The sequence below is a fragment of the Oryx dammah genome, unplaced genomic scaffold (genome assembly GCF_014754425.2).
Source record: "Oryx dammah isolate SB20612 unplaced genomic scaffold, SCBI_Odam_1.1 HiC_scaffold_14, whole genome shotgun sequence".
Taxonomy (NCBI): domain Eukaryota; kingdom Metazoa; phylum Chordata; class Mammalia; order Artiodactyla; family Bovidae; genus Oryx; species Oryx dammah.
The window spans coordinates 17,684,435-17,712,295 of NW_024070198.1; the positions used below are offsets into that span (position 1 = coordinate 17,684,435).

The 27,861-nt window shown below is 48.2% G+C and overlaps 1 protein-coding gene across 1 annotated transcript in view; it reads right to left on the reverse strand.

Annotated features, from left to right (window-relative positions):
- The window catches only part of SLIT1 (slit guidance ligand 1), a 171,800-nt gene that overhangs the window by 140,197 nt on the left and 3,742 nt on the right, over positions 1-27,861 (reverse strand). The window contains exons 2-4 of the mRNA XM_040254163.1: positions 11,804-11,875; positions 9,544-9,615; positions 3,111-3,182 (exon numbers count right to left, since the gene is read on the reverse strand). Coding sequence (XP_040110097.1) covers positions 3,111-3,182; positions 9,544-9,615; positions 11,804-11,875 — 216 coding nt within the window. The remainder of the gene's footprint in view (positions 1-3,110; positions 3,183-9,543; positions 9,616-11,803; positions 11,876-27,861) is intronic.

Sequence of the window (27,861 nt, forward strand, 5' to 3'; positions counted from 1 at the left end):
CATATGACCGAAGGGAAGAAAGTCAAAGCAGGTGAATAATGCTGGAAGAGTAGGGGCCAATGTGCAAAGGGTTAAGAGGGCTTAAGAGAAGGGAAAAGAAAAGCACAGAAGGAGACCAGGAGGAAAGATGTTCAGGATGAATTTTTACAGAGTTAACAGAAGCAGAAGATATTAAGAAGAGGTGGCAAGAATACACAGAAGAACTATACAAAAAAGATCTTCACAACCCAGATAATCACAATGGTGTGATCACTCACCTAGAGCCAGACATCTTGGAACATGAAGTCAAGTGGGCCTTAGGAAGCATCACCATGAACAAAGCTAGCAAAGGTGATGGAATTCCAGTTGAGCTGTTTCAAATCCTGAAAGATGATGCTGTGAAAGTGCTGCACTCAATATGCCAGCAAATTTGGAAAATTCAGCAGTGGCCACAGGACTGGAAAAGGTCAGTTTTCATTCCAATCCCAAAGAAAGGCAATGCCAAAGAATGCTCAAACTACCGCACAATTGCACTCATCTCACATGCTAGTAAAGTAATGCTCAAAATTCTCCAAGACAGGCTTCGGCAATACGTGAACCGTGAACTTCCAAATGTTCAAGCTGGTTTTAGAAAAGGCAGAGGAACCAGAGATCAAATTGCCAACATCCACTGGATCACTGAAAAAGCAAGAAAGTTTCAGAAAAACATCTATTTCTGCTTTATTGACTATGCCAAAGCCTTTGACTGTGTGGATCACAAGAAACTGTGGAAAATTCTGAAAGAGATGGGAATACCAGACCACCTAACCTGCCTCTTGAGAAACTTGTATGCAGGTCAGGAAGCAAGGTTAGAACTGGACATGGAACAACAGACTGGTCCCAAATAGGAAAAGGAGTACGTCACGGCTGTATATTGTCACCCTGCTTATTTAACTTAATATACAGAGTACATCATGAGAAACACTGGACTGGAAGAAGCACAAGCTGGAATCAAGATTGCCGGGAGAAATATCAATAACCTCAGATATGCAGATGACACCATCCTTAGGGCAGAAAGTGAAGAGGAACTAAAAAGCCTCTTGATGAAAGTGAAAGAGGAGAGTGAAAAAGTTGGCTTAAAGCTCAACATTCAGAAAATGAAGATCATGGCATCTGGTCCCATCACTTCATGGGAAATAGATGGGGAAACAGTGGAAACAGTATCAGACTTTATTTTTCTGGGCTCCAAAATCACTGCAGATGGTGATTGCAGCCATAAAATTAAAAGACATTTACTCCTTGGAAGGAAAGTTATGACCAACCTAGATAGCATATTCAAAAGCAGAGACATTACTTTGCCAACAAAGGTCTGTCTAGTCAAGGCTATGGTTTTTCCAGTGGTCATGTATGGATGTGAGAGTTGGACTGTGAAGAAAGCTGAGCACCAAAGAATTGATGCTTTTGAACTGTGGTGTTGGAGAAGACTCTTGAGAGTCCCCTGGACTGCAAGGAGATCCAACCAGTCCATTCTAAAGGAGATCAGTCCTGGGTGTTCATTGGAAGGACTGATGTTGAAGCTGAAACTCCAATACTTTGGCCACCTCAGCCATCAAGGAAAGAAAAGTCAAGCCACCCTGTGCCTTCAGCCATCAAGGAAAGAAAAGTCAAGCCACCCTGTATGTGCCTGGCACCAAAGGGCCAGCCTACCAGTTATAAGGGGGCTGACAGAGAAGGCCTAGCTCAAGCCCAAGGGTGGCAAAGGCCAGCAGAAGAGATCCTCACTAAGAGATCATCTCCATCTCTGTGGAGAGACCTCCAGGTCAGAAGAAGGAAACAGGAAGTGACCAGAGAGACAGAACTGAAAGGGACAGTTCTGAAACTGGGGGACAGAACTGAAAATTAGAGCTCCACCCTAAAACAAAACCTGGAAAGCAGGATCCATGAGAAATTCTATGGCTGCCTTCAGACCATTGGGCTTACCAAGAAATGGCAATCAGGACAGAGGTGGAAAGAACCAGCCATATTTAATCAGAGGAGAGAGATCAAGCTCCAGGCTCCCCAGGCACACCTCTCAGCACTCTGCAGCCCCATAGTGCCGACCCCCACCCAGCCCCTACCCCTTGTCTTACCCATTGCATCTCCAGACTTACCAATGGGGTCCTATAAGCTTCTTTAGGGAAGAACCAGCAGCCCAGTATCTCACACAGTGCTCTGCTGGACATGCAGAAGGTCCAAACCAATGGTTTTTCAGGTTTGTTAATGATAACTAAACCTCCCAACTCAAAATTAGAAAACCTGAAAACTCCTCAAAATTGAACAAAAGTACTGTACTTGATTGTTCTAGATACTTACAGAAAGCAAAGCTAGAAAAATCAAAAATTATTAAAAACTGATTTAGGGCTCAAAGTTAAGAAAATGTTTCTAATATGCAGATGTGTCCAACAATGGAATTGGCTGCCCAAGGAGGTAATGAACTCCCCACTGGAAGTAGCCAAGCAAAGATTAAAAGACTATACATACACTAAGAGGCTGCAGAAGAGATTCCTTAGGTAATCTCTAAGGTCCTGTCCAACCCAAGATCCCACAAGATGAAATGTACAGGAGAACAGTTACAGACATATCTGGTAAATCATGAAGCCACAGAATTGGCCACTACATTTTAAACTTGAAAGAAGCACATTTACAACAAATAAAAGCACGACTTCGTGCCATGGTTAACAAGCTAGCATACCTCGTTACTCTGAGTGGAAAATAGATCCAAGAAGGACTTATTTGAATGAATAAACATTCCACCCAAGGCAGGTTATCAAAGGCAGCAAGAGATGCATGAGAACGGTCCTCCCTATAAAGTCTGGCATCACAACTGGCAAGCGTGCCCACCCCAAGAACATCACCACACCACACTGTCAGGGGCAGCACACAGAACTGGACAGACTACCAATTCTATCAAGTGCTTGCCATGGAGAAATGTCCCGAAAAGCACTGCAGAAAGATGGCCTTAGATCACCTGGATGATGCCTGCCAGGTGAGGAGTGTGGGGGTCACGGTCATGGGAATGTCCAGGCTCCACTGACCACACACTGCTCCCCCACCCGCAACAGGGCACGGGATAAGACCACAGAGAGCGCTTTCATCCATGGAGCGTCACTCACAGCCTCGACAGAGCCTGGTTATTCTGGAACAGCAGCTCTGGTAACGTGTGCAGCAGGTTCCGGTTGAGTCGTCTAAAAAAGAGAAGAGAGGAGAGGTTGGAAGTGGCCAAGCTGTCCAGGAAACCCGAAAGACTTTTCAAAAAGCACAGGATTCAGAATCAGAGGGCCCAGAGTTCAAATCCTAATGTGTCACTGTGTAACCCCAGGGAGTCACCTTCTCTGAGCCTCAGTTTCTTCATCTGTAAAGTGGGAAATCCACCATCCAACTTTGGAGAGGATAAGAATAGAACATCTGAAAGCCCCTCAGTGGAAGACCTGACATGTCCTGGGCAGTCAGTAAAAAGAGCATCTTTCCTTCCATCATTCCCTCCATGCCCATCATTATCTTCACTTTAGATTTCCAGGTCCCTGTATAATGTATCAGGCACTGATTCAAATGTTATCTGTTTGTGAACTGGACACCTGACTACCCTTGAAATGTGAGATACACCCTAACGGGATAGGACTGACCACAGGGTTCTGATTCTTTATTGCTTTCATCCACATTTGACTCAAGGATGATTCAACAGTTTTATTGCTTTAGGTATTTTTTTAATTGAAAATATCATTATAGATTTTTAAATTATTTATGAAAATGCATGCTTAATATTTTTTCAAAGCCTCAAATAATAGAAGAGAAAGCATTAAGCCACCTGAATTTTTCCTACTCAACAACTGCAGATGTCTTTCCATGCCAGACGGGCTTCCCTGGTGGCTCAGACTGTAAAGAATCTGCCTGCACGAGAATATACAATGGGAGAAAAGACAAGCTCTTTAACCAGTGGTGCTGGGAAAACTGGTCAACCACTTGTAAAAGAATGAAACTAGAACACTTTCTAACACCATACACAAAAATAAACTCAAAATGGATTAAAGATCTAAATGTAAGGCCAGAAACTATAAAACTCCTAGAGGAAAACAGGCAAAACACTCTCTGACATAAATCACAGCAGGATCCTCTATGACCCACCTCCTAGAGTAATGGAAATAAAAGCAAAAAAAAAAAAAGGAACCTAATTAAACTTAAAAGCTTTTGCACAATGAAGGAAACTATAAGCAAGGTGAAAAGACAGCCTTCAGAAAGGGAGAAAATAGTAGCAAATGAAGCAACTGACAAAGAATTAATCTCAAAAATATACAAGCAGCTCCTGCAGCTCAATTCCAGGAAAATAAACGACCCAATCAAAAAATCGGCCAAAGAACTAAACAGACATTTCTCCAAAGAAGACATACAGATAGCTAACAAACACATGAAAAGATGCTCAACATCACTCATTATCAGAGAAATGCAAATCAAGACCACAATGAGGTACCATCTCACGCCAGTCAGAATGGCTGCAATCCAAAAGTCTACAAGCAATAAATGCTGGAGAGGGTGTGGAGAAAAGGGAACCTTCTTACACTGTTGGTGGGAGTGCAAACTAGTACAGCCACTATGGAGAACAGTGTGGAGATTCCTTAAAACACTAGAAATAGAACTGCCATATGACCCAGCAATCCCACTGCTGGGCATACACACCAAGAAAACCAGAATTGAAAGAGACACGTGTACCCCAATGTTCATTGCAGCACTATTTATAATAGCTAGGACATGGAAGCAACCTAGATGTCCATTGGCACACGAATGGATAAGAAAGCTGTGGTACATATACACAATGGAGTATTACTCAGCCATTAAAAAGAATGCATTTGAATCAGTTCTAATAAAGTGGATGAAACTGAAGCCTATTATACAGAGTGAAGTAAGCCAGAAAGAAAAACACCAGTACAGTATACTAACGCATATATATGAAATTTAGAAAGATGGTAATGATAACCCTGTATGTGAGACAGCAAAAGAGACACAGAGGTATACAACAGTCTTTTGGACTCTGTGGGAGAAGATGAGGGTGGGATGATTTGAGAGAATAGCATTGAAACATGTATATTATCATATGCAAAAAAGATCGCCAGTCTAGGTTCGATGCAGGAGACAGGGTGCTCAGGGCCAGTGCACTGGGATGATCCAGAGGGATGGGATGGGGAGGGAGGTGAGGGGGGTTTAGGATGGGGAACACATGTAAACCCATGGCTGATTCATGTCAATGTATGGCAAAAAACACTACAATGTTGTAAAGTAATTAGCCTCCAATTAAAATAAATTAATTAATTTTTTAAAAAAAAGAATCTGCCTGCAAAATAGGAGACCCGGGTTCAATTCCTTGGTCGGGAAGATCCCTTGGAGAATGAAAAGGCTACCCACTCAAGTATTCCTGGAGAATTCCATGGACAGAGGAGGCTGGCTGGCTATAGTCCATGGGGTTGCAAAGAGTTAGATGCAACTGAGTGACTAACACTTTCACACTTTTGCTTTCTTTTCCATGCCAGACAATAAAGAATGACAAATCTATTTTTAATTATGTTACTTTTAGTATGTCCATCATTTCTAATTCTTCTACAGCTGGAAGATTATTCAGTACCATTGACATAGGCAGGAGTAAGAAGTTTGGTTCTGGAATGTGGCCTTATTCAGACTTGTCTGAGGAAGGCAGTGAAGTTTAACCTGACTCATCTTGACACCTTCGGTAACCAGTTCTCTGACACGGGAGTGCAGGATTCCTGCCCAGCAGGGGCTGTGGGAGGTGGGGGGGATGACACCTATAAAGTATGAAACTTCGGCACTCACACTGTGTCCGTGGACCACCTGCAGGAGCATCACCTAGGAAGCTGGTGAGAGAGGCGTGTCCCAGGCTACCCCAGACCTGTTGATTTGGGCTCTGCATCTCAACCAGATCCCCAAGGGATCTGAGTGCACATCAAGGCTGAGAAGCACTGGTGTCAAATGCAGCCCCCGTCCTCTAGTCTACTGTGTGTGGGCGCTGGGTCGTGTCTGACTCTTTTCAACCCCACAGACTGTAGCCCACTAGGCTCCTCTGTCCATGGGATTCTCCAGGCAAGAACACTGGAGTGGGTTGACATTCCCTTCTCCAGGGGATCTTCCCGACCCAGGGATCAAGCCAGAGCCTCCTGCCTCCCCTGCACTGGCAGGTGGGTTCTTTAGCACTGAGCCACCAGGGAGCCCCTAGTCTACCATCTATTTTGAATTTCCCACAACCATCTCCTTTAATAGCTCTAGAGGATGATAAACCAACTGGGCAAAAGCTTTCTTCTGCTGGGAGGGAGGAGGAAATATAATTTGATGAGCTCAGTCTCATTGGTCTGTGGTTACCTCCTAGGAGGTCACCTTTCATCTGACATGTGAGAAAGGTACCATTTTCCAACACAGGACAGTTAGAGTTACAATCTTAGACCAGCTGGAAGAAGTTTACTCAAAAGGGCAGGCTCCTAGGGAAACACATCATTGCCTTGGGGGGAATAAAGGACCACCAATGTAATCCTTAAAGCAACAGGAGTAGATATCAGATCGCTCCAATTTCCTTAAGCTCGTCCAATAAATTAATCCTATATTTACACTGCATGGTAATCACTGGGTTTTGTTTTGTTTTGTTTTCCCCCAAGACTTGCTCACTTTCCTGGCTTCAGTTTCTGAAAAACACTTAAAAGGAAAAGACATTCAACTGCTAAAGTGGAAAATCAAAGGACACCAAAGGAGGGACCTAGCATGTGGAGTGACCTGCAGAAAGCTAAGAAAAATGACAGTGTAGTAAGGCCCTGACCAGCCTCATTTTGTGCCGGGCACTGGGATAAATGCATTGTAGTCACCAGCTCCGCATCGGAGGGGAGGCAGAAGGACTTTCTCTCTTTTGGGTACAAAGCGTGCACGTAACCTCCCATCTCCTCCCTGAAACGACCCCGGAGAAGGTTTGGCCACCGCCATCTCACCACGTGGCTGGGCTCTCAGGGTCTGAGAATATGTTTGTAGGCCTGACTGAGCTGCCTCTGATAGCTGAGGGAAGTGGGATGTGAATGACTCCCCCAGGTCACCACCGAGTGGGAGAAGTGGGTTCTGAAGCCCACCTTTCCGTGGCCCCCACCGCACGTTACACTTGCTCCTCCCCCTCAGCCCGCTCGGAGTGACGGCGTGCTCTGCCCCCTTCAACATCAAACAACCAAACCCAGTGACCCACCCATCCTCACGGCCCGGCAGCACCACCCGCATCTGCTTCTGGCTCAAGTCTGTAACTACTTAAAGGAACCAATCGTGTCCGTTCCCAAACCTGCTTATGCCAGAGGTACTTATAATTATATAAATGAATGATGATTACGTGGGTGAATGGAATACTAGTGTGAAAAGAGTCATCTCTAGAAAAGCTGGTTGGCTGCCTTGGAAAGAATCACTATAACGAAAGATGCTAATTAAAGAGTTGCTGGGTAAAAGACTTGGGGGGATGGCAGGAGGAGGTCATAAAAGAAATTCACAATTTTCCAACATTGCTTCCAAGGGCCCTCTAAAAATCTCACTCTTCCTTAAAGAAACTAAAAAGTAAGACATTGGCAAAAATTGAAAAGAAAAAAAAAATGGAGCCAGGTCAGTAAATGCACATTTATAAGTTTTCACATCAAATGGATAGTTTCCATGACTCCCTACTTTATCCAGCTTTTATGATTAACTGATCCACCGCTGGTCTCCAACAAGTCAGAGGAGAGGGTGTGGGCCATCCATAGCCAGCACTGGACTCCCCGGGGACAGAGCTGTCACACACCGCAGGAACAGCCCGCGTGCAGCTGCTGGTGACTTACCCGGGAAGAAAGAATAGGAGAGGGAGAGAGGGGACAAAGGTCTCCAGCTACACGTCATGACTCAAAAAAGAGGATCCTGCCCACCCTCCGGTGTCAGCCGCAGGTGTGGCGTGGGCCACCAGTCCTGACTAGATTCCCGCCCACCTCTTCTCTCCCTGCAGGGCAGGGCAGCCCCGGAGCCAGAGCTGAAATGGGGGAGGACCAAATCATCCCACCCAGAGAGGTCATGAGCATGTCTTTTGCTCTGAGCCTTGGAAAGTAAATAAACATGGGACGAAATATCTGTTGTAGCTCTGGGTTCCTCTGTTGTAGCTCTCGGTTTTAGACCTGGATAGGAAAAAGTTCAGCTTGGTTTTTCTCCAGGCTACAGGAAAGCAATGAGACAATCATCTTCTTTCCATTTCCTTAATACCTCATTTTCTTTGAAGTAGAAGAGGAAAGTGAGGTGTTAGATTACAGCCATTAAGAGCTCAGGCTTTGGCGGCAAAATGATCTGGATTCTAATCCCCTCTTCTGCATTTAATCACTTACTAATCATTTAATAAGGCAAGTGCCTTAACTTTTGTGCACCTCCGCTTCTCATCTGAATGACACCGCTGACCACAGTGTTGTTTTAAGGATTAAATGAGATATTGGAGGACAAAGTATTTATCTTGGTGCCTGGCATAGAGTAAGCCAATCAATAAAAGCTATAATTATCATCATAAACTCATTGGGGGAAAAAAATCCACAAAAAAGGAAAGCACTAAGAATAAAATTAAAGTTAGCTGTTATCCCACCACTCAAAGTAATGAGAGTTAACAATCTCAATTATTTTCTTCCTCTTGTATTCTGCACACATACAAGTTGATTTTATTTAAACAAAAGTCACTTCCTCCCTTTCCCACTTAACATTATATTAAGTGTGGACACATTCCTATGGCCTTAACAGTTCTTCAAAACTGTGGTTTTATACCTTACATCTCCACCAGAATGGCTGTTTCCAACTTTTATTATATTTAAATAATGTGCAGTGAATACCCTGATATATATATTTTTAGTCCTGTTTCTGATTATTTCCTTAAAATAAAATGGACTCTCTGATTCAAAAGGCATGAACTCTTGATACTTGGAGCCAAACCAAAGCAGAAAAATGAGGCCAGTGGCCAACCCCACCTCATCCATACCATATTCCTTTTTTTTTCTCATTATTGCCACTCTGAAATGCAAAAATTGATCAAGAACTATTCTCAAACTCAAAAGCCCCCAAAGGAACAAAGGCTGAAAATCAGAGAATGCCACCTTCAGTTCTGTGCTGTGGCCCCAAGCACCCCAGACACTGCTCCTGGGGTGTCCCTGCGGCTGGTCCCCTGGGCACCAGTTCTTCCTTTAAAGCCACACAAATCAATGACTGGTTACGTCTAGGGTATAAGATTATAGGAAGGAATTTTGCTTCCTCTATACTGTGTGGATTTTTTGCCATGATGTATTTTCAAGGAAAAACAGCAGAGATCGCTGTGTTTAGAATGTGGGGTGGGGAACGCTCCAGCTGTCTTTGCCATCATCTCAGGATGCTGCTTCGACCCCTTCCACGCTGCCGCTGCCCCTATCCCCCATCTGCAGGCAGGAGGCAGGCTGGGTGTGCAGCACTGGCTCCTCCCACCAGGCTCAACCTGCTTCAGTCCCCTCTGCCAGCCCCCACCGCCCTCCTGAGCCAGCACCCATGGATACTCACAGCCGCTCCAGCTCCTTCATGTCATCAAAAGCCCCCCGTTCCACCACTCCAATCTGGTTCTCCATCAGCTGCCTGGGGAAGCAAAGAGACAAGGACAGCTCCAGGATGGTGGACAAGGACTCCTAGAAATAGCTGGCATGAGGGGGTGAAATAGGAACAGTGCCGGAGACCGCACATTCCCGAGCTCTGGCCTGAGTTAACACTTCTTCCCAGCTCCGCAAATTTCCAACACAGGCTCCTCAGCACACTCAGCCCCAACAGCAATTTGTGCTTCCAGCCCTGACCAGTACTGACCCTCTGAAGCTGTTAGCATGGCAGAAGGCCATGCTAACAGGGGAACCAGAGCATTAGGCCATTGCTCCAAAGGTAAGCTCAGGGAAGCCGGTGCCCAGACAGCAGGGGCTAGCTCTGCACTCCTGGTGTATAAGCCCTTCTCTGGCCCAGAGGGCACACGTCCACGGGGCAGAGCAGGGGGAACCAACCAGTAGCGGGGGGAAGGGAGCTTGCGCCAACTGGGCACAGCCCACACATGCAGCAAACACACTCTGCAGTTGGCAGATGACACCCCCTCTGCCAGCGCCCCCACTCCGCCTGGCCACATCTGCTGCCAACTGAACCACCTGGCTCGGGGGAACTCTGCCCCTCCTCACCGCCAACGTGCCCTGAAACCCAGAGCATCTGGCTGACAGGGCAGCATTTTTCCCCAGCAGATGACTTGCTGCACGGTAATTTCTGAGCTCATCAAGTATGTCTTTCTCTCATGTTTTCCCCTCCCTCCCCTCAAGCAGGTGGCTTATGGGGTCCCACAAGGGGCTCCGATGAGGTTTGGGGCATGGCAGGGGGCAGAAGCTGCTACCGGACACCTCTTCTCTGCTTTGTGTCCAAACACCTGGGCTGTTGAGGAGATTACGCTGGAGGCTGGGGGCGGGGTGGAGGGGAGGGGTAACACCAAGATGGAAAGGGGGCTTCCCTAGACTCAGAGGAGGTTCCTGGAGCCTGGGAAGGGGTCAGAGTCAGGGGTTCCAGAGAATCAGGAACCCCTTCCACAGTGATAGACAGCTATGATCCCAGAGAGGGTCAACCACAGGCTCACCAGCTCTTCCAAAGATCTTCGGAGCCACAAAGTCAATCGCTCTGAAAGAGTGAGGGCCAGGACCCCTGCATTACCCCGGGAGTAGAGAATGAGGGACCCTAGGACGTAATGAATTTCCTTGCCAGCCAGGTGGGATGTTGAAACTGGCTCAAAGCAAAAACTGAGTTGAAGGAGAGAAAATAAAGAACTGCAGTTCTTCCCTGCACGCGTGAGGTTGTAGGCTGAGACATTCAGAGCAGGAGAGGTGAAGGGATCCACCCCTTCCCCTCACTCCTCACCCCTGCCCAGCCTGACAAGGCAGGTGCCATGGATAACTCCTTTGCTGGTTGGTGGCCAAGCCCAACACAGCCATACCTGCCACCTCCAATGTCTGCCACTGCCAGCCACCTGAAGGGGTCACCTCTGTCCTCAGCTGCCCCCCATAACTTCCTCCTCAAATCAAGGGGTCTGTGGCCTCGGTGGGAAGTCTTTCTGGGGCACAAGTTCAAAAGAGCTGTGGAGACTGTTACAGACTGCATCGGGCCATTCTCCTCCCCAGAATTCACACACGGAAGTTCTTGGGATTCTGTTTAGAGGTAAGGCCTTCAGGTACAGAAAGAACGCTCAATGAGGTCCTAAGGGTGAGGCCCTAGCCTGACAGGACTGGTGTCTTCATAAGAAGCAGAGACACAGAGATGTCTGTGTGCACACACACAGGGAAGGCCACTTGAGGACACAGCAAGAAGGTGGCCAGGAGCAGAGGCTTCCCCAAACCAACCCCGATGGCATCCTGGCCTTAGACTTCTAAGCCCCTAGAACTGTGAGAAAATTAATTTCTGTTGTTTAACCACCCAGTCTGTGGCCTGCTATGGCAGCTTGAGCAGACCTGGTCTTCCCTCACCCCAGCAGCCAGCCAATGGACAAGGAAGACCCATCTGCACAGGCCTTGCCAGGCAGTGACCACTGGTACCCGCTCCTCAGCCAGTTTGCTCAGTTATGTGTGAGGCAGTGGCCACTCTGGGTCAGGACTTGGCAACACCTATTGCTGCCGTCACCCCAAGACTGACTATGCAGGGGCGGGGCCCCGCTGGCCTACAGCCCTTCGATCCACAGCCAGGGCTCTACCGTGAGACCAGTACGAGTGGGAGGGCAGGAGAAAGGCTACAAGGGGTGGCATCTCAGACTCACAGCACCCGCAGCTGCTTGAGTCCCGCGAAGTCGTTCTTGTGGATCCGAGTGATGTTGTTGCCATTGAGTTCCCTGGTGGAGAAGAGGAGAGAAGGAGATGGTGAGCTGCCCACGGTGGGCCTCAGGCCGGCGCTCAGCTCCAGGCTGCCTCTCCACATGGCTCAAGTCAGTCATCTCACCAATGAGACTGGGTGCTTTCCCGCCAAGCTCCAGAACCCCAAGTCTATGTTGTCCTAGCAAGCTAGGGGGCTTCCCTGGTGGTCTAGTGGTTAGGAGTCTGCATTTCCACTGCTGAGGGCGTGGGGTCAACCCCTGGTCAGGGAACTAAGGTCCCTCATGCTGAGTAGTGCAGCCAATAAATAAATAAATAAATATTTTAAATAAACTAAGACCTCTTTGCAGCAGATGTTCAACCAACAGGAACACTCAGGGCCCAGGCTCACTACTGGGAGTGCTCCAGAACCCCAAAACACGGCTTTTGCCTTGAAATAGCTCAGTCTCATTGAAAAGACAAGACATTCACACAGGAAAGAACTTGGAAATTAGCTAGAGAGGCTCTTCAGGCAGAATCGCCACTGAGCTTCAGTTTCCTCATCTGTAAACTGGGGATAATAACTGTTTACCTCACAGGATTAAAATAAGGTATAAACAAGTAAAGAGCGTGGCCCACACATGGAAAGGGCCCCTTTGGGGGTGCCACTACCATCAGCTGGCGGGCCTGGCCCCCACGAGTCATCCATATTCAGAGGAGGAGACAGCAGAGAGGGCCCTGGCACTAAAGGAGCTGAGAAAGAGGGACTCAAGCTGAGGCCCCAAAGACAAGGCAGAGCCACCGCAAGAGGGACGGAGCGAACATTCCAGGGAAGGCAAGATCCGGAACGGGTGGCGATCAGGGGAGGAGACGCTGAAGGCTGGGAGCCCTGGGAAGCAGGATTGGGGGCAGGTGGGTCCCGATTGAAGCGGGCCTGAGAAAGCAAGCAGAGGATAGACAGGGAGCCGGCGTGGCTCCGGACAGGAGCTGCTTGAGACCAGTCCTGCAGAGGGGACAGGAGGACAAGGCCCAGGCAGGGGGCCCCGATCCCAGGACTACCGTGGCTCCTCCCCTCACACCGTCCTGGCCTCCAGCTCTTCCTCCCTCCCAAGGCCATGCTCCTCCCTCGGCCCCCCAGTCACGCCCTGGGCACCCTGGACATGGACCCCACCTCAGAGGTCGGCTGGCCTCACCTACTTCCCCCTTTCACCCAGCCTCCCAGGAAAGCTCACTCAGCCTCTGCAGGCCATTCCTCTTCACGGGAACCCGGTCCAGCATCGGAAAGGAAGGCCACTCCAGGGGTCAGGCACTCCACTCCTAAGAGAGTTCATCCACGGAGCCACACACAGCAGACTCTCACTCAGGCCCAGCTCCAAACCCAGCTGTCACTTTCACACCTAACCTGTCTTCGTGTGCAGCTCCGTGCTCCCAGCCACACGGCCTCCTCCTCTTTCTCACCATCATCATGGTCCCTGACACACTTAACAACAACCCAAGAGCACCCATCCCGACACATGTGCACGCATGTGCACACACACACACACAGTTACCCACAGTTCAGTCTCCTCATTTACCAACTTTGGTCAAAGTTTCCAGCTGTAGCCACTGTCCCAACCCAAGTCCAAGCTACTCTGGAAAACACCAAGTTCCCTTTCCTAAAAGTGTTTTGGAAGTGTGATGTTCTAGAGTTGCTTCCACCAAAAACAAGGTGATATTGGTTTCCACACACTTCAGGAGCTGGGCTTTGTGCACATCCTCACAAGACACTGGAAGGCAGTCACTGTGTCTTACTGATGAGAAGAGAGAGTCTCAGGTGCGGCACCTCCTCGAGGTCACACCTGGTGATGGAAGAGCAGGGATCCCCACCCGTGGTCATCGGACCCTGGAGCCCAGGCTTCTTCCTCCCACCAGGCCAGGATCTCTCCCCAGGTTGACAAGCCGGTAATTCATTCAACCCATCGCTCTCTCTGCCCTTCCCCTGAGCCTGGCTCCTGATCCTTCAGAGCAGCTGGAAAAACTCGTCCCCTGCTCCTTACCTCTTTTCTAACAGGATCTCTCTGAGGGGCTTGGGGCCTGTCCAAGGTAATGGAGCCCTTCCCGTTCTAAATGCTAGGGATGCCTTCTCCGCTCGAGACGGGTTCTTTTGAAAGTAAAGGACTCTTTTTGTTGAACTAAACACTCTCCCCTGAAACAGCCACCTCTGAGCCTCTCTTTGCTGCTCCTTCTGTAACGTGACCCTGCTTCAAACAATGAGAATGTCTTCTTGAAGCCCTGAAACCTGGTCCCCTCCTCTGGGGGGGGGCGGCGGTGGGACCTGTTGAAACTTTCATCCCTGAACCCCAAACCTCAAGGTTTTTGATTATAAAGTTATGTTAGCTTTGATTATAAGCACAAAAATATGCAACTTAAGTGGAGGGCGACAGAGCAGCACTTCGTTAAGTTTCAGTGCCTCTGTGAAACTGAAGGCCCTGCAGCCACTGAAAATGATAGAGATTCCTTTGTGTTGACCAGGGAAGTCTCCTTGAAGCAGCACTTGGGCTTCAATACAGCTTGCGTGCCCTGAGCCCCCTTCTGTAAAAACTCACAGGCTATAAGTGGAGATCGATGCGCAGAATGAGTTTGCTGGGGGGCGATTTGCCACATTCCTTCTTTCTACGTTGTTTGAATTTTTAAGAGATCTGTATTTTTTAAGCCAACAAAATAGGCAAGTTATGGCACTGAAAAATAAGAGCAATATGTGTACTTTATTGAATTTTTTCAATTTCCTGAAAAATAAAGAAAAAATTCAAATCATACATAAGCTCATCAGCCAGAAAGAACCCCCTGTTAATATTCTGGAATATTTTCTCTCAAGCCTTTGGAGATAAGTTTCATATTGTGGAGATAATTTGACAAATATTTTTTGAAGACTTGCTATTCACAAAGCATTTTGCAAGGTTCTGAAGATGTAACAGTGAGTGAGACGTAAATGGTATACACATCTACAACATCACTCCCTGCTCAATCTCAACTTACGATTTTGATCGAAATGAAGGATCCCCTTCATTGGATATATCAAGTAAAGTACTTGTTACTGGAACTCATGGGCTGTTTTGATATTGTTCAATAATAAATAATACCACATAAAGTTCAGTGGGCATTTGGGAGGAATACATTCCTGGAAACGGAATTACTCAGCCAAAGGTCATGAGAAATCTGTTAAATTTTACAGTCATTCACTCATTCCTTCTCATGGCAACCATGGTTCATCAGGCAATTGACTACAATAATTATTCAATTCACAGACGGCAAAATGAAGCAAAGACAGATGTTAAGACGTGTCTGAACCAGGCAGAGCCCAAATGGAGCTTAGAATCCCTGAGGATGGAATTCCCACACGCAGGCAGACTGTGGAGGAGGATCGAAGGGGACTGGTGACGATGCTGTCATTTGTCTGCCTCTCTGCTCGCCTTTGCCACCAGGCTCCACTGAGCAGACTCTGGGGCGCCTTCCTCAGGCACCAGTGGACTCCAACCTCTCCTCCTCTCTTCCTGCACCCCCCCCCTCCACTCCCAGTCCAGAAAAGACCTGGGGCAGGCAGAGGACAGTGGTGCAGGCGGCAGAGCAGACACAGCGCTTCTCTCTGGAGGCCCTGCCGGGGGCTTCCAGGCAAGAACGTGGACAGAGGTCCGCCACCCTCCCGGCCTCCCCCGTCAGCCTCGCTCTCTAATCCAGAGTCAAACTGAGTGCCTCTTCTCAAGGGAGAGCCCTCAAGAAGGCAGCCTCCGAGGCAGGCGCAGCTCTCATCGGGCTCCAGGTCCCGGGCTGCAGCCTAAGAAGTTTTAATGGCCACTTAGCCTGACAGAGTGGCCTCCACTGTCCCCATTCTCTCCCCCCAACCGGGCGGCCCACCAGGATCGAGTTTTCAACCTGGCAAGGCCACTTCCCCTGGAACCCTCCGCACAGGCTGCTGGAATGAGGCAAGGAGGTCATTTTTCGCCCGTGCCTGATTCCTATAACAGGTGGTCCTTGAGTGTTGCCATGGAGACCCCTCCCCAGCAAGCTGCCTGGGAAAAAACGGAGAAGCTACTGTGACCTTCAGACCTTTGCATCCAGAGCAACCAAATGGGGCAAGCCCTCTGGGGGCAATTCCCAGCCTCACTTCTCAGGAAGAAGTTAGGACACAGCGCTACCCTGGGCTCCGCAAGGTTCCGGCCACCAGAGCCCACATCCAGCACTTCTCTCTACTGGGCACCTCTGTGTGCAGGCTCTGAGCCACCTCTAAGCATGCTTCATCTTATCTCACCACACAGAGTAGCCTACGAGATGAATCATGTTTTCTCCATCTTGCTGATGAGGAAACTGAGGCAGAAATTGGTGACAAAATTTCCCCTGTGCCACGCAGCTCATAAGCAGTGGGGCTGGGGCCAAACCACACCCAGGCCACTGCACGTCCAGCCCTTTCCCTTTCGTCACAAGGTCTTGCGCTGCTGGATTCTGTCTATCCCACCCCTCACCTTGAGCAACCGTGCCTTGGACAGAGCTGAGAACAACTTAGGTAGGACATCTTGGGGCCCTATGATAAGACCATGGGCTCTACCCAAGCAACACTGTCAGATGGCTAAGAGCTCGGGCTTCAAAGCCAGATTATCCGGCTTCAAATTCCTGCTCTACTGTCGCTAGCTGTGTGACCCTGGGCACAAAGTTCAACTTTTCTGTGCCTCAGGTTTCCCATTTGTAAAATGAAGACAGTGATAACACCCACCTCCTAGAGACGTGGTGAGGTTTAAATGAATGACTTGACTACTTCTAAAGCGCCAAGAGCAGTGCCTGGCGTACATAAATGGTCTCTCCATCAATACTGCCTGATGTGATTACTCTTACTACTACTGTTGGTGTTGTTTTGTTTCCAACAAGGACCGTAGCCCCACTAGAAGGCTGGTGCTGGCCTAGCTGGACCACGCTGAGCAGGGAAGAGCCAGCTGCTCCGGCCCTGCAGACCCCCAGATGCTGCAGATGCCCTGAGAGGGTCCTCCCTCTTCCAGAAGTAATGAGTCTGCATCCATCCTCCTCCCCGATCCTTCTCACCGGGAAGAAAGACACTCCAGTGGCAAATGGCCCTGATTCCCACCTGTTCCTGTGTGGTCTCAACCTGAAAGGAAAACCTCGGTGGTAAAAGATTTTGGAGAAAATCCTCTAAAGCAAAATTACCGAGGAAAAAACAAAAACACACCAGGATTTCTTGAATCCTCTCAGGAAACAAGAATTTGATCCCCAGCATCTGGGTGTTTGTGATAAACCAAAAGAAACCCTTGGATTTCCTAAAGCTGCAGGAATAAACACCCTGGGCCCCTCTTGGGGTGTTCTGGGGGCTCCTTGAACTTCACAAGCATTTCTCACGGCACCGGGGATGGGGGTTGGGGGTGGGGACAGCCACTCCTGGCGCTGGTTCCCCCACCAAGGGCCAAAATCTACAGGGGTGATGGGGAGGCTCAGCGCCCTCTAAATTCCCTTCCTGCCAGGTCTCCAAAATCTGAACACACACACTCTGTGAATGAGACAAGCCTTGAGGCTGGGGGACTGTGTTCCTTAGTTCCTTTGAAATCCTACCCTGGCCAAATCCATAGCCCTGAGTGTCTGTATAGTCAAACAGGAGAACACAGGGAAGGAGGAACTTCCCTGCGCAGCTGCGGCCCCCACAGCAGCGGAGGGGCCCCCCACCCCCACCTGCGGGTGGATGGGCTGCATGGAGCGCCCAGGGTCACACAAGCAGGCTCCCTCATTCCCTCTGGCTCCCTTCCAATCTGTTCTCCAGGCCACAGCCAGAGTGATCTTTTCAAGATGCAAATCTGATCATGTCACTCCCCACTTAAGCCCTTCAATGAACCCCCATTGCTCTTGGAATCAAGACAAAATCTCCTTAACATGGACTTCAAGCTCCCATGTGGCTGCCCCCATGTTCCCTATTCCGACTGGTGCCCTCGGATGGCAGGGCCTTTGAATTTGCTGTTCCCTCTGCCTATACACTCCCTCCTTCCTCTTTGACTAACTAAATCCTCCCAATTGGTCCAGCCTCCCCACACATGCCCACAAGGCACTCCCTCTGCTCTGCAGCCCCCATCAGGGGCAATTTTACATGGATTTGGGGGGTTCCTTGACTGATGTCTCTACCCCCCCGCCATGAGGGTATAAGCTCCCTGAGGACACAGGCGGTCAGTTTTTCCTCATTATTATCTCCAGGGCCTAACACAGTACATGTACCTGATACCTGAGAGATGTCTCAGTAGGTATTTCTTGAATCCAAGAATAAATTTGCATTAAAACTGACATATCCCAATAGCATTGGGTTGGGTGGGTTTTCCATGTTTCTCAACTGCTTGACTCAAAAAAAAAAAGAAAAAGAAAACTGACACTAATTATGAAATACTCTCCCCAAATGGGCATCCACCAAGGAAAGCTTTACACACAGAGAACACTGCTGTTTCACCAACAACCATTCCATAGCCCACAGGTTAAAAGGCTGATTTTTCCTCAGTCCACTTGTTAGAAATATACCAGCCCACTGGCTTCAGCCACCCTGCTCCTGCACTCTTTCAATAACCAGCCCTTCTGTCTCAGGGCCTTTGCTCTCCTCCTCCCCACCAACACCCACAGCTAGCTCAGCCCTCATGTCCTACAGGCCTCAATTCAAATGTCCCTTCCTCTCTACCACCTCCTCAAAGACACTCACTTAGCTCCTCCTCCAGATCTAGACATGTGTTTAATACGAGGCTCCTCCCTGACAGGCTATGAGAGGCAGAGGCCACATCTGTAAGCCATCACCTCTGAGGGTGCCTGGCACACAGTAGGTGTTCACTAAGTAGAAGCCAGAAGAACAATCCTGCCCAAGGAGCCTGGCTGCTGCCCACACATCGCAGCTGAGGCCTGGCACATACTCCCATCAGTTCCCAGCCTTCCCCATAGTCCTCAAGCCTCAGTGGATCATGACCCAGAGGCTCCTCCACCCCCTCAGTGGAGCCCACGGACCTGGCGCTAACTCCAGGACTGGGGCCGCCCTCCACCATATGATGAATCAAGAAACCCCAAAGATGAGAAGTCAGGGGCCCTGCACCGGAGCTGATCTGCTACACATCCTGGTCTGCCCAGACTCCTGGACTCCCATCTTGTTTCCTTGGCTTGAGGACTAGTGATATCTATGCTGTCACAAGCAAGGGGCTCATTTAAGCCTCATAATAGCACCTGGCTGTAACATAAAGCATTTAAGTAATGGCTCAAGATCAGCCAGCTGGTAAGTAGGTTGAGAACGTAAGACTTTGAACCCTAGCATGTCTGACTCCAGAGTCTGGGTTTTTGGTTTGTTTGTTTTTTTCTTAACTTTAATTGCTATAAAATACATATAACAAGATTTGTCATTTAACCATTTTTAAGTGCACAGTTCAGTAATGTTAAGTACATTTGCACTGTTGTACGACAGACCTCCAGAACTTTTTCATTCAGTAAAACTGAAACTCTACACCTGTTAAACACGAACTCCCTGCTCCTGACAACCACTTTTGTCTGAGAATTTGACTACTCTGGGTATTTCAGATAAGGAGACCTGGCTTATTTCACAATGTCTTCAGGGTTCATCCATGGCATAGCATATGTCAGAATTTCCTTCCTTTTTAAGGCTGAATAATATTCCATTGCATGTCTACAGGTTTTGTTTATCTATTCATCCATCAGTGGACACTTGGGTTGCTTCCACCCTATTGTGAATAATCCAGCTATGAACATGGGTGCACAAATATCTTTGAGACCCTGCGCTCAATTCTTTTGGGTATATACCCAGACACGAACTTGCCAGATTGTATGGTAATTCTATGTTTCACTTCTTGAGAAATCATCATACTGTTATCCACAGCAATTGCCCTGTTTTAAATCCCCAGAAACAACTCAAAAGGGCTCCAGTTTCTCCACATCCTCGCTGCCACTTGTCATTTCCTGGTTTTTTATAGTAGCTGCCCTAATGGGTGGGAGGTGATCAGGGCTCAGCAATTAATCCCAACTCCATGATGTATTCTGTTCTGAGGCCCAAAGTGCACCCCAGTTCCTTCACTACTGAGGTCCAATTTTCTTCTTGCCAATGCCATTCTCAGGTCTGTGGCCTGCCCCGAAACCACAACCCTAGAACCAGGCCCCACTTCCAGCCACCAAGCCTCCATGTCCAGCACTGACAAGCCCCCTCTCCCCGTCTCCCCAGGCCCCTGAGAGGGTACCCAGCAGCTAACTCCCTGACCCTGACCTTTACCTGCAGCACCAACTACCAGCATTCCCCAGCCCCTAAGCGGAACACCCCTCCCTATGCCAGCTTGCAACTTGGCTCCAGCCAGTAAACACGTGCAGGCAGGAATCAATCTTGGCCCCTTTATGCCCTAGGGCTAAGCCCTGACAGAGGTTTTGTAGGTGCTAAATGAATGTCTGATGAATAAATGAATAAAGCCAGGCTTTATCAAGATGGATTGTCAAATTTAAAAATTAAACACAGGATTTCCCTGATGGCACAGTGGATAAGAATCCGATGCCAGTGCAGGAGACACAGGTTCAAAGTCTGATCCAGGAAGATTCCACTTGCAGTGGAAATACCCAGCCTGTGTGCCACAGCTACTGAGCCCGAGAGCTGCAAGAGCTGAAACCCGTGGACCTAGAGCCTGTGCTCCGCAACAGAAGAAGCCACCACAATGAGAAAGCTCACACACCACAGCAAAGAGTAATCCCCACTCGCCACAGCTAGAGAAAGCCTGCACCCAGCAATGAAGACCCAACACAACCAAAAAAATAAATAAAGTTCAAACACATCTCAGCCTCGAGTCTCAGAGCACCACTTACCAGCTGGCTGTTCGACCCAGGACAGATGGCTCCACCTCTCTGAACCTTCTCATCTAGGAAGCAGTGGTTAAGTACAGCCTGCTTTCACACCCCTTTTCTGGGGGCTCCTACTCCACAAAATCAACCAACTGCAGATCAAAAGTATTCAAAACAAAAAAAAAATTCCAGAAAGTTCCAAAACGCAATGTCATTTACATTTTTATTTACAACTATTTATATCATATTTATCTCATAGTAAGTATAAGTAATCTAGAGATGATTTAAAGTACAGGACAGGATGTGAGTAGGTGATATGCAGATAGTACACCATTTTACATAAGGGACTTGTGCGTAGGGGACTTTGGAACCTTGGTGGTGGTGGGTGGCTGTATGTACTGGAACCAGTCCCTCGGGATACTGGGGAAATTGTAATGCCTTCCTCCCAGGACGGTTATGAGGAGTGAAAGTGGATGCTGAGTAAAGCATCCGGATCGGAGCCTGCGCACAAAGGGCTGTGGATGGTGACCACCAACACCATCACAACTCCCTCCCTGATGCTCTCCACCTCTGCTCTTTGGCCTGGCAGGGGTCCATCCCGCCCCCTCTCCCCAGGGCTCGGCCTCCTTTCCACAGTCGCCTCCCCGGCAACGGGACTCCCATCCACCAGCCTCTCTGCAAACATCTCTGAGCGGCTTCCTGCGGAGCGCCTGTGCTTGTTCTCTCCTCCCGCAGACTGCCTCACCACCTACTCGCTCCCCACCGTCTGCTTCCGCCTTCCACTTCTCCCGAGAAACCGCTCTGGCCAGCTTTGCCAGTGACCCCCAGTCCCAGCCCCAGAGCGTTCCCTGGCCCTCGTCCTCAGACATATTAGCTGCTCTCCACACAGTTAACCCTCTCCCCCTGCCCCATCTCCAAACGCCTTCTTCAGCTTTGGCAGTAGCTGCGCCGCCCAGGTGGGAATCACAAACGTTGAGTCAGGACCCCTGCATTAAATCCAGAATGAAAGCTCTTCTTGCTCCTCCCCAGCTCCCCCCGGTGGCTCTCCCTTCCAGCTGCCCTTTGGGCAGTCCTCCTGCCTTCAACGGATGCACTTTCTTGACCAGGAAACCCCAACACCGATTAGTGTTTCACAGCTCCTCCCACCGCCGAATCTCAAAATGGCCTTTGCCTTTAAGATCTGCTGACTCAACACCTCTGGGACAGGCCTGGGAATCTACATTTACACCACCTTCCCAGGAGATTCTTTTTTCCTCTGACGTCTCTGTCCCACTGCCCTCATGGATTCCACCACTTCCCCAGGAGACCCTCCCAACTGTCTCTCCAGTCTGAACACTCAACAGAGTCACCTTCCCCTGTTCCTACCTCTAGGGTTATTTTTTTCACATAGTTTTTATAGGCAATTCAAACAAAAGAAGAGAAGCCAATTTCACGGCTTCTCCTCAAGGATCAGTCACTCTCCTCAACTTTACTCTGCAAGATCATTCTCCCAGGCTTGGGCCATGGGGTAACTCATGATGGTCCCATTTGCTCTTTCTGCAGTCTCAACCTCAGCCCAGGCCTGCCTCCTCTCATCCCCTGGCCTCTACAGTGCCCTCCAGACCCTTTGAGGACTATAGTAAATGCCTGCTGCTGTAGCAAAGTGAAGTGAAGTCGCTCAGTCGTGGCCGACTCTTTGCGACCCCATGGATTGTAGCCTACCAGGCTTATCCATCCATGGGATTTTCCAGGCAAGAATACTGGAGTGGGTTGCCTTTTCCTTCTCCAGGAGATCTTCCCGACCCAGGGACTGAACCCAGCTCTCCTGCATTGTAGGCAGACGCTTTACCGTCTGAGCCACCAGGGAAGTCCACTTAAACACAAGACAAATGTATTCTCTTACAATTCTGGGCATTGGAAGTCCAAAATCAATCTCGCTGGGTTAAAGTCAAGATGCTCCTAGGGCTGCAGTCCTTTCTGGAAGCTTTAGGGGAAAATCGACCCCCTTTCCTTTTTCATCTAGAGGCCCCCTGTATTCTTAGGCTCGTGGCCCCTTCTTCACATCAGTCCAATCGCTAGCTTCCATCGTCACATTTCTCCCACTACTGACTCTGACTCTCCTGCCTCTCTTTAGGAACTTGTGATTTTGCTGCATGCATGCTCGGTTGCTCAGTCATGTCTGACCCTTTGTGACCCTATGTACGGTAGTCCTCCAAGCTTCTCTGTCCATAGGATTCTCCAGGTGAGAATACTGCAGTGGGTTGCCATTTCCTCTTCCATGGGATCTTCCCAACCCAGGGATCAAACGCACATCTCTTTTGTCTCCAGCACGGGCAGGCAGATTCTTAACCACTGTGCCACCTGGGAAGTCCGTGATTTTGTTGAGCCGTCTCAAATAATCTAAAATCATCTCTTATCTCAAGATCTTCAAGTTAATCACATCTGCCCAGTTCCTTTGGCCCAGTAAAGTAACATATTCATAGGTTCCAGAGATTAGAATGTGGACATCTTAGAGGATCATTATTCAGCCTACCACAATGACCACATTTCCTAAAGTAAAGATCAGGATCATGAAATATCCTACCACAGGTTTTAAAAAAATTCATTAAACACATTTTTTGGAACAACTATGATGCACCAGGAGATGGAAATACAAAGATACATGAGACACAGTCCCTGCCCTCAGGAAACTCAAAACCCAAGGCACCCATCAAGAAAACCACCTTCTTAAAAAGAAATAAGATTTTTCTTCCCTACAGAAGAATTACAATTAATAAATGTAGAAGGACTGAGGGAAATAGAAAAGCAAAATTGGATAGTAATGGTTGCAGGCAACATCCATTAATGGATGCTAAAATTAGTAGGTGAGAATTTGAGGACAAAAAGGATATTACATACTCTCAAAGTATCTCCTTCCAAGTATTTAATAATTGCAAATGTAAAAATAACGTTATAGTGGTTAAACCTGGCAGACACCATCTTAACCAAAAGATCAAGATCAACATCACCAGCAATGACACAGATCGAAGTCACCCACCTCTGATAGGATGCTCTGGGAAGAATACATCACCTTGGTAGCATTCTTGACAAAACAGAAAACACCAAACGCAAACTGAAGAGCAGTCTACAAAATAAATAACTGGTTATTTTTATAAGTGTCAAGATCATAAAGAACAATGAAAGACTTAGGAATTATCACAGATTGAAGGAGACTAAGGAGAAATGACAATTAAATGCAATGTGGGATCCTGGATTGATCCTGTAATAGAAAAAGACATTGGTGGGGAAACTAAAAGTCTATACCTGAGCTAACTGTAGTGTACCAATGTCAATTTCTTGGTTTTGATCAGGGAATTATGATTAAGAAAGATGTTAACACGGGAAGCTGGATAAAGGGTGTATGGGAATTCTCTCTACTATTTTTGCAAATTTTCTAACAGTCTAAAATTGCTTTGTTTTCTTCTTTTGTTTTGTTTTATTTTATTATTCGGATGCGCCAGGTCTTAGCTGTGGCAGGCAGGCTCTTTAGTTGCAGCACTCGGGTCTAGTTCCCTGACCAGGGATCGAACCCAGGCTCCCTGCATTGAGAGCACAGGATCTTAAGCACTGGACCACAAGGAAAGTCCCTAAGATTGTTTTAAAAATAAAAGTGTTTTTTTAAAGAATAAAAACACAGCAGTGATAGAAAATCCACTGTCAGAATTCGCAGTCACCATAACCAACTGGCGGGCTGCTGTCTATGGGGTCGCACAGAGTCGGACATGACTGAAGTGACTTAGCAGCAGCAGTAGCAGCTGAACATCAAAATAATGTACTAACATTATTACAAATTATAACCCAATGAACAAAATAATAATCTGCAGTCCATACTATTATAAATAAATAACAAACAGATGGAGAAGTTGAAGTTCTTCCTTACAGTAGAATGCCAGGTAATACACAGATAGAAAATGATGGAGTCAGAAATTTCTCATCAGTGGTACTAAACTAGTGAATGAAAGTTTGATGAGCAGGATATTTACACATATAAGTATCTGCTGGCAAATTAATTATTAATAACAAGAGAGAAATAGTAACTTTTGAGCAGAGAAGCCAAGAAGACACAATTACCAAGTAATCTAAAGCTAAAATCACCAGTACTGGGACAAATTGACATCATATATCTTCTGACATCACCCACTGAGAAGGGCACAACATTGCTTGTTTAGCATTCCCGGCAAAAATGTGTAACCTGAATGCAATCATGAGAAAAGCCAAACTGAAGGGCATTCTACAAAATAACTGGCCAGTATTCTTCCAAAATGTCAAGGTTGAAAAAAAGAAAGGCTAAGGAACTGGTCCAAATTAAAGGAAACTAGAGAACCATGACAAGTAGATGCCCTGTGTGATCCTGGACAGGATTCTGAACCTAGACAAAAAAAAAGTTACAAAAGACATTATTAGTACAATTGATGAAATTCTAACATGAACCACAGAGTAGATTATAATATTGTACCAATGTCAAATTTTCTGATTTTCATAGCCTTACTGTCCTTAGAAAAATACACACTGAAATATTTAGAGGAAAAAAGTTATGTCTCCAATCTACTCTTAAATGGTTCAGGAAAAACAAAGTGTGTGTGTTTGTGTCTGTCTGTGTGTGTAACATATGATAAAGCAAAGTACAAACAACTGAATCTGGATAAGGGATATTCTTTTGTTGCAACTCTTTGGTGTTTGAAATTATAACAAAATAAAAAATTACAATGAACCAAGGAATCTTTTTGGGTGATGGAAATATTTGAAAATTGGGCCATGGTGATATGTGCACAATTCTGTAGATTTATTAAACATCACTGAATAGTAAAAATAATAATAATAATAACCTCCAATGGCTCCCCATTCCCGTGGCCTATGCCCACCTGTTACTTCAGTCTCTCCTCTCAGAACTCACCAACCCAAATGTTCATCCCATCAGCTGGGTCTGCTCCTCACTCTCCTTCCCAAATGTATGGCACTCACCTCTGGATGCCCCCAGACTCCCTTGGCTGGCTTCACCACTCGCCCACCTAATTCCTGCCCAATCTTCAAGGCCCGGTTCAAATCCCACCTCCTGCAGGGCTTTATCTCCTCCTCTATGTCTCACTTCCATCTCCTCATCTCTAACATTCATGGAGTACTTTCTACATGCCAACATTATTCTAACCATCTTACGTGCACTATTTCATCTGAAGTCACAGCCCTACAAGGTAAATGCTCCCATTTTACGGATGAGGAAATTGAGTCACTCATGAACCGGCTGAGTTTTCTCAAGTGGTAGCTGACAAAGCCAAGATTCAAACCAGACCATTCTCACACCCAAGGCTGCCCTGGTCGCCCGCTGTGCTCTGCGTCCTGCATCCCTGTGAGCATCCTTACACATCTGTTCTTTCACAGACAGACCTTTCTCCAGCCTCCAGGCTGCAAGCTCCCAGAGGAGCGAGTCCGTACCCTGGACCACTCCAGACACTCTGCACATGGCAGGTGCCCAACAGCTGTTTGTCCGCCGCAGGCTGGGATCCAGAAAGAAGAGGAGGGGGTCTCGAGCTCAAAAAGAGGAGCCAATTCTCCACCCTGAGCACATCCCAGCTCCCTGGCTACTGCCCAAAGCCTGGCCGTCATCTGCTCTGGGTAATAAGTATTTGTATGGCGATAATTACAGCATTTGGGAAGAAAATCCCATTAAGCAAGAGCCCTGCCGAGCTGCTAATGCCGGCACAGAACTGGAGGCGGCAACTCCGCCAAGCTCCCGTCTGCTCCCAATAATGTAGGGGCTGCCTGTCCCCGCCTGCTGCCCGTCAGCCAGCCCCCAAAGAGCATGGCCACCCCTGCTGGCAGCCTCGGGCAGCCTGGGCCACCACAGCCAGCCTCCTGCCTCAGGGAGGGGACACCACAGAAGGGGCAGCCCAGTCTCCATGTCCATCAGTGTTCCCTGGGGATCCAGAGCCCCCGGAGGATGCCTGACGAGAGGGTAGGGCTGTGCTGGGATCCAGCATTGAGTGGTGCCTGAGTTCCTTTCACGGCCTGCAATTCTCTGTCACCCTAATAACAATAATACCACTGCCGTTTATTGGGCACTTGCTGTCTGCCAGGCCCAGTGCAAAGTGTTTCTCCCAGCATCACTACATTCAACCCTCAGGACCACCTTCTGAAGCAGGTCCTGTCATCACCCCCATCTTATGGGCGAGGAAATGGGAGTCTCAGAAGTCACACTTATCCCAGCTTGCGATTACGTGATTCTTCTCATATCGTGTCATTCATCTCCATCTCCCCTGCTGGACTAAATTCGGAGAGAAAGGGGTGGTTTCAATTTCCAGCTGGGACTATTCATTCGGCACCATGCAGACACTCAAGAGACAGCTATCTGTTGAGTGAGTGAATTAAACCCCATAACCTGCCCACGGTCCCCACAGCTGCTGAATGGCAGAGAGGGGCTAAACAGCTAAGCAATCTGGCCTCAGAGCTGTCCACCCTGCAGAGAGGCCCTGCAGAACACTGACCTGCGCACCAGATCCTCAGGGACGTGGGGTGGCCCAGGGAAGGAGCACTCTGAGAGCCAGAATCCAGCATGCAGCCTGGCCAACACTCAAATGTTTGTCTCCTCCTACACTCTCTCCTGCCCCACCTGAGTCCTCAAGCCTTCAGCCTGAGCTTCTCCAGTAATAAAAATAACAATCACCTCGCCTAATGTTTGAATTACAAAGCATTTTCACACATGTAGAGTAAGAGAAGTCTGGTAAAAACCCAAAGCTAGCAGGTGTCACTCTCCCCAGAGGCAGAAGGATGGCAAGACACCCAACACGTGCCAAGTGAGCCTCCAGGTCCTCTACATGCATGCTCTCACTTAATCCTCACCATCACCCCGCAGCCGTCACCCCCTTCTACAGGTGGGGAAAGTGAGTCTCGGGTCCGATGGAGTGGCAACACCGGGCAGCACCACCAGCCACTCGGAGCCCAGCAATAAGCCCAGCACACCTTGCTACGGGAGACACGAGCCTCACCAGAAGCCGACATCCCTGCGGCTCTCCAGTGCAGGAGACCAGAGTCCTGCCCAGACAGCCCAGGCCCTGGAGGCAGACATGGCTCCCGTCTGGCCCTCTGAGCCCTCTCACTGCAGCCACCACCCAATCACTATTTGGAATTCCAAATAGGCTCCCAGACAATAAGCCTGAGGGTGCCCTGGGCAGTCTTCCTTAGTCACAACCAC